This window comes from Poecilia latipinna, unplaced genomic scaffold (genome assembly GCF_001443285.1).
Source record: "Poecilia latipinna isolate Pla-1442-1.1 unplaced genomic scaffold, P_latipinna-1.0 Scaffold856, whole genome shotgun sequence".
Classification (NCBI taxonomy): domain Eukaryota; kingdom Metazoa; phylum Chordata; class Actinopteri; order Cyprinodontiformes; family Poeciliidae; genus Poecilia; species Poecilia latipinna.
In genome coordinates this window covers 124,851-134,757 of record NW_015113472.1, presented here as the reverse complement: position 1 = coordinate 134,757, position 9,907 = coordinate 124,851, and the positions used below count along the sequence as shown (strand labels likewise).

The 9,907-nt window shown below is 37.8% G+C and overlaps 1 protein-coding gene across 9 annotated transcripts in view; it reads right to left on the bottom strand.

The window, feature by feature from the left end:
• Positions 1 to 371: 371 nt before the first annotated feature.
• atp11a (ATPase phospholipid transporting 11A) overlaps positions 372 to 9,907 on the bottom strand; it is a 39,004-nt gene continuing 29,468 nt past the window's right edge. The window contains exons 23-33 of one of the 9 annotated variants that reach the window (XM_015048021.1): positions 9,285 to 9,430; positions 9,119 to 9,178; positions 8,908 to 9,035; positions 8,493 to 8,628; positions 7,821 to 7,844; positions 5,589 to 5,654; positions 5,412 to 5,515; positions 5,164 to 5,329; positions 2,663 to 2,781; positions 2,028 to 2,106; positions 372 to 458 (exon numbers count right to left, since the gene is read on the bottom strand). In XM_015048021.1, the coding sequence (XP_014903507.1) occupies positions 2,055 to 2,106; positions 2,663 to 2,781; positions 5,164 to 5,329; positions 5,412 to 5,515; positions 5,589 to 5,654; positions 7,821 to 7,844; positions 8,493 to 8,628; positions 8,908 to 9,035; positions 9,119 to 9,178; positions 9,285 to 9,430 (1,001 nt within the window). In that variant the 3' untranslated portion in view covers positions 372 to 458; positions 2,028 to 2,054. Of the gene's footprint in view, positions 459 to 571; positions 2,782 to 3,656; positions 3,763 to 3,923; positions 4,019 to 5,163; positions 5,330 to 5,411; positions 5,516 to 5,588; positions 5,655 to 7,820; positions 7,845 to 8,492; positions 8,629 to 8,907; positions 9,036 to 9,118; positions 9,179 to 9,284; positions 9,431 to 9,907 lie in introns of those variants that run through there. The other 8 variants (XM_015048020.1, XM_015048023.1, XM_015048025.1 and 5 more) reach the window with 8 other exon arrangements.

Genomic DNA, 9,907 nt, shown 5'->3' with positions numbered 1-9,907 from the left:
TTTGGTGGAAGTCATAGCTAATTTGGTCGCCGACTTGGTATCAACTTAAACTCGCTTTTCAACTTATTTCCCCATGTTTGCTTCTATGCAGCCATGCTTTGCAGAGCCGTTGTACCATCTAAATGCTCCAACAACATGCATTGATGCACCGTAAAGCATTTAAACAATCATTTATCTCATAAACTAGCACAAGGCACCTAACGTAAAGCAGCTAAAAGTATCTCTACTGTAGCAGCAACAAGGCTTTGGTTCATCGAGGTCCTAATCAAGTCATCAAAACAGCATCTCTGCTCTGTCTCATGATGGATGGAGAGATGAATCAATGGAGGAATGTGGCAAAGGAGGAGCAGGACAGTGGATGGTGATGATGATGATGATAAGACAGATGGATGTAGCAGAGGTGGGAAACCTTCCACAGGATTTCACCAGCACAGAAGAAGAGAAAAAGAGAGACACAGCTACAAAGAGAGAGGAGAATTGTAACATTATTTTATGGCTTTTGAAAAAAAAAAAAACAGCAGACTTTAATCTGACTTTAGGAGTTGGGGATTTGTTTCATTTTTAACACAGGTTTAGGTTTGTGTGGCTTTTTTTTTTTTTAACTTGAATTAGTAATAAACTCAAATCATATTCAGAGCAAAAACACCTAAAAATGATTTTTTTAAAATGCTTCTCAGTCATTTTATTAGTTTTCAAAGCAGAAAAGTCATTTTAAAATGCACTATTCTGAAAAAAAGAAAAGCCTTTTGAGAACAGGAAGCATGTCCAAATATGAAATGTGACCTCACATCTGTAATGGCACCATCTAGAAGGCCATTTTCTTGACCAAAAATGACCTTCTTGACCGAGTTAATAACCGAGATGGGTGTGAGGCGACACAATAACGGGATGTAGTAAGCACTCTGCTACAAAGATCCTCTATGAAGGGGATTTTGGTGATCTAACAAGCTGGCAGCACCACGTCTGTTCAGCAGCAGACTGCAGGCTAGCTACCTGAGAAGAAACCTAGAATAATCAGCCATCTAAAAATCAACTCCAACTTAAACCACATAATAAAAAAATATCTTTTGTGCAACAAGCAACTGGAAACTACTAAGATTAAATGTTTTGGTTGAGTCTGTCTACATATAATTATAACTATAATAAGCAGCAGTAGGAATAATTATTGCATTTTATTTTTAAATAAATGTATTTAGGTCATTTTGTTCTTGTTGTAAATACAGTGATACTTTGGAGTTCTTAGTTAAGGCCAAAGTTTTCATATAGTGTGAATGATAAATTTCCCTGTTCTTATTGTGAATAATCTTTTGGTGCCTGAAATGGATAATAAAAGGTTTATAAACCGTCAAGGCATTATTAAATTGACATTAGGTTTGTTTTATTATCACTGAAGCTGTTATCAAACTTTTTTTGGCAATCTGATGGGGTACCTACTTCAGAAGAAAGTTTTTAGTAAAGGCATTAAGACTTTGGGGCACTTTGAGTTTCTTTGATTTAGGAATTATTTTTAGATGCTTTGATAAGCAAACAAACAAGGCAACACTGAACCATTTCTACTAGAGATGCAACAATCTTTCTGAATCAGCTACTGTTCACACATTAAGCAAAATCTTGTACCTCAATTTACTTTTTATTAGTTTAAATAGATCATAAAAAGGCCAAAGAGATGTACTTTGATCCATAAAAATGGGCATAATCTTGTAACAGTTTCATTTAAAATGAAAACTCTGGAATCTACAGGTCAGATCTCAATGAAAACCAGAAATCTGGATCTGATTGGTGCATCTCTGATCTCTAACAGCTAAATAAGGAGCGTTTATACAACCTGAAGCTCTGAACATAAGACCGTCTAGCTTTACGACACATCTAGCCCAGACAGCACTACCTACAGGTAGCAGGAAAGCCTGAAAATGGAGTCAAAGTCGGTCTTTGTTTTTCTTTTGTTTGTGCGTCAGAGACTTTCCCAAACAAGGACCGACTGATTCTCTGGCGTTCAGGCTTTCCTTCTCTGCTACACGCCTCCTTACAGTGCAGTAGGATCTGCGCGCAGAGCCCTACGGAGAGTTTCTGGATAACATGTTTGCACACAGCCAACAGCAGTTATTCCTAGAGAGAGACGGTCGGGGCAGAGAGGAGAGAGGAAGAGATGAAGCAGCTGAAGACGACAGAATGAGATGAGTCACTATAATAATAATAATGATAATAATCCCACTCAATGCGTAAAAACAGTTCAAAGAAATAACAGATGAAGTACACTTTAGCTGCCACTGAAGGCAGATACTGTTAAAGGGCCAGTGCACATATTTTAGAGTGAAATCACAGTTCTCGAGTCTCTGTTTTGAGGGTTGCGACTTAAATCCACCGAGTCCCAATGTGGCAACATGTCCGACTCCAGCTCAGAGGCTCTGGGAGGTTAAAGACAAACCCTTTTTTGCTCAGTTCAGCTCCTTTTTATTTGAAAACGTATTTATAAAAAAAAAAAAAAACACCCCACAAAAACAAAATAAATTAGACTGAGGTCTCTGGCCCCGCCCCACTGGAGGCGTTCCCTGGCCTCGAGAGTCGGGAGCCATCAGTAAATCGGAGCAAGGGGGTGAAGGTGCGGTAGTCTGGCGCTCTTTGCCAACGTGTGAACATGACTTTCTTGTTTGGGGTGTCAGACCTTTGAGGGTTCCTTTGGGTTCCAGAGCCTCGCTGGTGGTCACCGGCCCTGGGCGGAGGGTGGAGAGCCGCCAGGGGCGTGAACTCTGACAGCTGGCCCTTGTAGAGCTTATCGGCGCTCTGTGTGAGGAATGAAAGAACAAAGATAAGACGAAAACATTTGGAGTGCTGCAAGTAGTTTTAAGAGAGCAGGTGAAGGTGACATGGCTGTAACAAACATTTCTTGAAGCTTCATAAAATACAACTAAATATGCAAATTAGCTGAATCTAATGGGGAAAGCTGTACCACCGTAATGTCACCTTCACATGGGTTAGCAAAGCAAACCAAAAAATTTCAGAAAAATAAATCATGCAAATGCAAATCCGACCACTGAGCATGCAAGACACTGCAATCTGAATAAACGCACTTCTGTTTCTGCAGCCATATAAACCCGCCACCAGATGGCGCCAAACCCTCATATGAGAAATCAAAGCTTGACAGGTCTTCATAACTTTTGAACTTTTTCACCTTTCACTGTATACAATTGTGTTTTATTGTGATTTAATGTGAACACTGCATAATTATCCAAAGTACATTGAAGCACAGGGGTCAAAATGAAGGTCCGGGGACCAAATCTAGCCCACCGTAGCTATTAATGTGGCCCTCTGTACCTTCAAGTGTGCTTCAAATATTTTGCTAAATTACATGAATGTGAAAAGATGTTCAATATTAATTTTAAGAACTCACTGCTATTTAATAATTTTTTAATAGTTTAATTTTTTAATAGGCTCTAATAACAAATTGCCCAAATTGTAAATGAGTTTGACAACCCTGGCAGAAAAGTTTGTTCTAACGTGAAAAAGTTCAAGAGATATGAGTGGTTCACATTTCCTGATGGATTGTGTTTGATGACAATTTGAAATCCCAGATTTATGCGAGTAAAGCATCACACCCTGGCAAAAAGGAAATAAAATAATACATAAATAAAAATCACTCCACCAACTTGAAGCTTTACCGTGTGGGGTAACCTTTTAGGTTTCTGTGAGAGCTATTCCATCTAGTAATGAGTCTGAACTGTGGGAGGCCAGGGCCCTCTCAAACCTTGTCATATCTCTGCCATGCTGTGGATACACAAGCAAACATCCTGTGTTTGGGAAGACATTTTAAAGCGACGCAGTTGGAAAAGAAAAAAAGCACGGGCTTGACAGCGTACAAAGGAAGCCGGAAGGAGATGCAGGAAAAGGGCGACAATGGAACAGGAAGAGGAAAGGCAGAGGATCACCTCATGGAGGACTAGGGTTAGAAACTGATTCTGCTGGAGGTCTGAGACAGCATGAAGATGGTGGAAGGCTCGGAGGCAAGGCACCGACGCTTAGCCTTTCACAGAGGAGGAGAGAGGGGCGTAGAGGAGGAGCAGGAGCCAGCAGGGTCGAGGGAGGAGGAAAAGGAAAGAGTTACAACTTTGTAGGTCAAGAGGTCACACCATCAGTTTTAAGAGAGTGGAAGCAAAAATGAGTGACTGTTTAGCTTATTACCATAAATGTGCTTTACAATTTTGTATTAATTTTAATAAATAATTAAGTCTCAGTAATAGAGATCTCTCTTTTTTTCTTAAAACACACAAGAGGTCATTCAATGGAGAGATGAGCTTCATGTGCCACTATAGATGTTTTGATAGCATCTCAAACTCAAAATATTTACAGTATCTCTGAAAAGTCTAAATCTTATCTAAGTATTTTTATTACATTTTATGTAAGAGACAAATAACTTGGAAGTAACTTTTCAGTAAGATATAGGAGCTTGTATAAATAAGCTTCTTAATGTTGATGAAAAAGTGGAAGATATGAGTGACATAGTTAGCCATTGGAACAACACATTTTAACTAGAAATATGGGAAAAATGTCTATTTCCACTGGCAGATTACTTCACTCATTACTTTTTCCATCAATATTAAGGACTTAAAACAAGCTTATATGTTTTTGCAGTGTGTAACATATTATTCAAAGTAGAGTCAAACGTTTCTATCAAAGGAAACTCAGAGTAGCGACACATGATTCTTCATAAGTGAGACATTCATAGTGTTAGCAGCCAAAAATAAAACATTGTACTTATCTAAGTAATAAAAGGAGCAAAGGACACAAAGGATTAAAGGCTGGCAGCCACCACAGCAGGGACGTAACCCGGCCTAGCATTCATCTGCTCAGGCACAATTACCGGTTCTACATATGTCATCACTGGTAATAAAAGTTACTGCAAACATCAGGAGTTTGCAGTGAAACCTGATCATAACTACAGGTGACGATGGAAGTTGTTCTACTTTAGGTATTTCATTTAGTGAAAATAACCAAGAAACGAAAAAGATATTTACATTTTCTCTTCAAAGTGAATGGTTTTGTTATGATTTATAATGATTGTGAAGCCTGTTGACAACACAACTAAACAGGCGTTACCTGTACAACAGGTACCTCTAATGAGTAAATATGCGAGACGGTAGGTGAGGTTTGTGTGTGTGTAGTACGCACCTGTATGCGTTCAGTGGTGGTGGGCCACAGCGCCCTCCAGAACACCTTCTTCACCACATCCGGCAGCAGACTGGCTGTGATCAGCAGGATGATGCTGAGCCAGGCCGGACCGCTGGACAGCATCTGCATGAACACGTAGTACATCCGCTGGTAGTTCAGGAAAGGCCTGGAGGAAAGAAAAGAAAAGAAATTAGACACAAACATAGTTATTTATAAAGCAATATGCTATATATACATTTTTAATTTACCAAATAATTCCTCCCCACAGCAGAGAGAAGACTACAAAGAAGACAAGCGAGCCCCAGATGACAAAATGGTTGATCCACGTCCAGTAATGAGTATCGAGAGCCAACTAAAAGAAAACAAGACAGGTAAATGTCCGCTCGTAACGGCAGCTTTAACATAACCTGCTATTATTGCGTTACCTTGAATGTAACGGTGAAAACGAGTACAGTGAAGACCAGAGTCCCAAATGTCCAGTTTCCAAACATCTGCAGATAAAACGTGTCAGCGGCTGTTATTGTCACTTCTCTGTTTGTTGTATTAAATGCAATCAGAGTCAATAACATGAAGGGTTAGTGTGATGCCATGAAACAGTAAAATGTGTGACAGTCTACATTATAGCTGCTACTTGTTGAAAATTAGTTACGGTACACAGGTGCATCCCAAAGAAATCTTTTTATTTCTGGCCATTTAAAAACAAACAAACCAAAAAAACTGTTTCCCAGAAAATGTGAATATTTATCAATTTTTTTTTTTTTTTTTTTACATGTTGTGGTCTTCACAATCTTGTTTGTAGATGTTGTAATCTGAATTGTATCAAATGTGTGAATAACACAAATTTGTACTTGAATATAAAAGCAAGTAGTGGAGGTATGAGAATATGTTTTTTTTACTCCCTTTTGGGCTTTTTCTTTGTTTTCTTGTTTTATTTTTGACTTTTTAATCTGTGTTCAAAATAAAATCAGTCACAGTAAAGTTTGCTGCCTTGACTGTTGTTCAGCAAGCATCGATTGACTCCTCAATAAAAAGAGCAAGTTGAGCACTGCATTTAAGGATATTATTGGAAAATTGTGTGGAAGGAGAACATTGTACAGGGAACACCTGAACCAAGAACATCAGAAAAACCTGAACTGCTGCTTAGTGGGCCTAAATCACGGTTTAGGGAAGTGTTCAGCTTCTTGTGAATTTTCCACAACAAATGGTAATTTGGGGCACAATATCATTTTTAGTACTGTTTATTTCAATAATGCAATAAATGTTTTTGTGTGCATTAATGATGTTCTAATTTATTGAGATGCACCTGTCTTTAGGAGCACTGCTTCAGAAAGGAATCAATCAATCAAACAGATGGCAGGTAACAATAATAAGGTGAGGAGCTGGTCATCAGATGACTGATGGATGGAAAATGGTAAAGCGTACTTCTACATTCCTAAAACAACTCAAGTTTGACTAATTTAACACTGCAAACCCAATTTTCTTCCGACTTTTAAGCTGGCACCACGTCTGTCAGAAGATACACTGAACCTGATTATTATTGACAGGAAATGGAAGCTGGAGGTGGTGCACCACCAAAGATCTTCCTGAAAGAAAATCATACACAAAATGGAACATTTGAGGCAATTTTGAGCAGATCTACATCTCTGTCTGATTTAACAGTAAGTCAATGTAAAAATCAAAAACATTACAGTGGAACCCTGCTACAAAATTGTTGCTGCACAAATGTAGCACAATTGGACACCAAATTGTGTTTGATTTTGTGAATGGAGGGGGGGCTGGTTGGCCTTTGATGACCTCTGGAAATATTTATCAATTTCTTCAAAATGACAAAATGAAACTTTTTATGCACCACCTTCTACCTCCATTTCTCATGTAAAAAAAAAGAAAAGAAAAACAATGGCTTCTGTTTAAAGTGCACATATTATATTTTAGATCTAGAAAAACTTTAAAATCTTCAACAACAAAGCAGTCTACTAAAGTCCACTTTTCTTAAAAGAAAGTTCCTTTTGGTAACTGTATAATGCAAACATGAGAACAGTTTAAAGAATCATAAAACTTTAGAAGTTCACTTTGGTCTTGAGTGCTGTCTGACTAGCTGTTAGCATTAGCATCTAGGGTCAAAACATCTGGTTAAAAAAGGCCAAGAGCATCAGCTTCTGCAGGTAAACTATTACCTGCTCATCCGTTTATGTTCTGCTTCAACAGAATATTGCTTCAAAATTCCTGAATTATTCCTTTAACACATGCATAGAGAACATCTAATGTAAAAATGACAAAGATCTGAGAAAACATTGGAGTTAATAATTTTTCATTTTCTACAAACATCCTTTAAAATGCACTTTTGTTTAAAGTATTATCCCTCTTTCTAAGGCTCATTAGCTGTGAAATATGTTTATATGAAGGATGAATAATGTCTAAGATGATAAAAAGTGGTAGTTTCTTATTCATCCACTCATTTAACATAAAGTTAACGCATAAAAGAAGCACAGAGAAGTCTGCGAACAACACAAATGCCTTTAATAAATCTACAAGCTTAAAGGAATGGGCATGAGATGAAAGTGAATGCTGCTCTCCATCAGTATGTCAGATGGGGGAAGAAACAGGGAGCTGGAGGGTGAAACTATGGTGAGGTGGCAGAGAGACAGGGACAGGCTTACCATCTGTGTGTTGGTTGTCATTAGCTGGGAGGAAGAAAGACAAGCAAAAAGAAAAAGCAACACAAAGGTAAGAGTATAAGAAGAAAAATAAAGAGGTAGGAAGAAAAACAAACTTTGTAGCTGAGGAAAAAAAAACAAATGAGATTAAAAAAAAAGATTTATAGCAAAGGAGCAACTTAAGGTGGTTAAAAGAAATCATGAAAAGAAACTCAAACATAACAGAAGAAGATGACAGAAATGCTACTTTATTTTGAGCAGCGATCCGAGAACCTATTTAGATTTCAGCTTTTGATCCAACTTGTAAGATCATCTACTATTACTGCCTAGGTGTATTCAGTAGAATAGATAAAAGCAATATTAAGTGGATTACCACTGAATATGCTTATAGTGTTAGTGTTTCAATTTACAGAATAGGAACAAAAATTAAGGGCTACCAGCAAATGTTAGATATCTCCAAAAGGTGGTGAAACATAAGCAATAATCAGATAATTACAATGTTTAAACAAAAACATAAATGACCATTATCTGAGTTGGAGACAAATCAAAAAATGGCAAAAGTGGAAAATTGGAAAGACATCAGTTGTCCTAATTGAACAGATATTATTTAGATGTCCTCAAGAATGAAACAGAGTTTTGGTCAGACAGGGGCTGATATGGAGGCGTCGGCATTACCTGTCCGTTGCTGGTAAAGGTGGTGTTGTCAAACAGGAAGTAAGCACCAAAGAACATCACAATGGCATCATACACACCCAGGACAGTCCAGTATATGAAGATGGGCCACGTTAGTAATGAGTTCTTGGCTATGTCTCTGATGATGAAAACAAGATTCACAATCAAACTTAGAAACTCACTGGTTTAAGTAGAAATCTTCACATTCCATATGTTTTTATTTTAAAACATTCACCAAGTTAATTTGTTTTATTACCTACATCTTTCATCTTTATTTTTCCTAAAACTAAAAGTTACCCCTATGGTAAAGCTACGATAGGATTAGGAAGCTGTTGTTCTCACACTACTTCTGTCTCCTACTACTCTCCTCCATGCAAATCCAGACCTGGAAAAACCCAGACTTTAAAAACCAACCCACCTGTAAAGCGTTGGCTCCTTCTTCAGGATGTCCATGTTGATGTGCTGCTCCATGAGGCTGTAGAGGAGGATGGGCAGCGACGTGAAGCTGATGTTGTAGAGAGTCAAGTAAGCCGTGTCGTACAGCGGCTGTAGAGAAAACAGACCAGCGCTCGTCTTATCTTTATTTCTGAATTTCTTACATCGGTTTTTGACATTTTGTCATTGCCAACCTGCTGGGAGAAGCCACAGAAAAACTGGTAGAGGAACTGGGGAAAGATGAAACAAACATTCTGGGGGGGGGGAGAAGAAGAAAGTTTATGAGATTAAAGGAACGTATAAATGTCTCAAATATGAGTTTTGGCATAAAATAAACAGCATAAATACAATGCGGATTACCTTGTAGAAGAAGTATTGCACGAGTTCAGAGATGCGTATGTAGTAGTAGTGTCCATGAACAAGCAGCATCTTTTTGAGGTGTTTAAACTTTGGGATAGCGTAGTCACTGTTTCTTACTGCCTGGCGACCCTCTTTACCCATAATGCCTAGAGTGAAACGTATAGCAAACAAAACACGTCAGCACTGCAGTTAAATGCATTAGCTAAAGTTACCTGGAGAAATGCTTTGAAATGGTGCCCAAACCTGAGTCAAATTGACAATTTGCTGAAATATTTTGAATAAAGCATGGGTGAAAAGAAAAAAATAAATTGTTTGTATTTGTTTAAAGACATACCCAAAATATTTGTAGCTGAAATTGTAGAAAGTATCGACTCAGAAAGGATCAATTCAATTTTAATTTGTAAAAATCTTATATATATATTTTTTTTTATTTTGCAGCGATAAACCACACGGTCCGTCTTATAAAACCTAATAAAACACACCAAAGTTTGTGGTTGCAATGTGAAAAAATGTAGCAGTGATTAAAACCAACGAGGCCGGTGAAAACAAACCAAGGAATAAAAAGCAACACAAACTCTAACAAGCTGTAAAGGATTAAAACAAAGCAGTATGCAACTATTAAA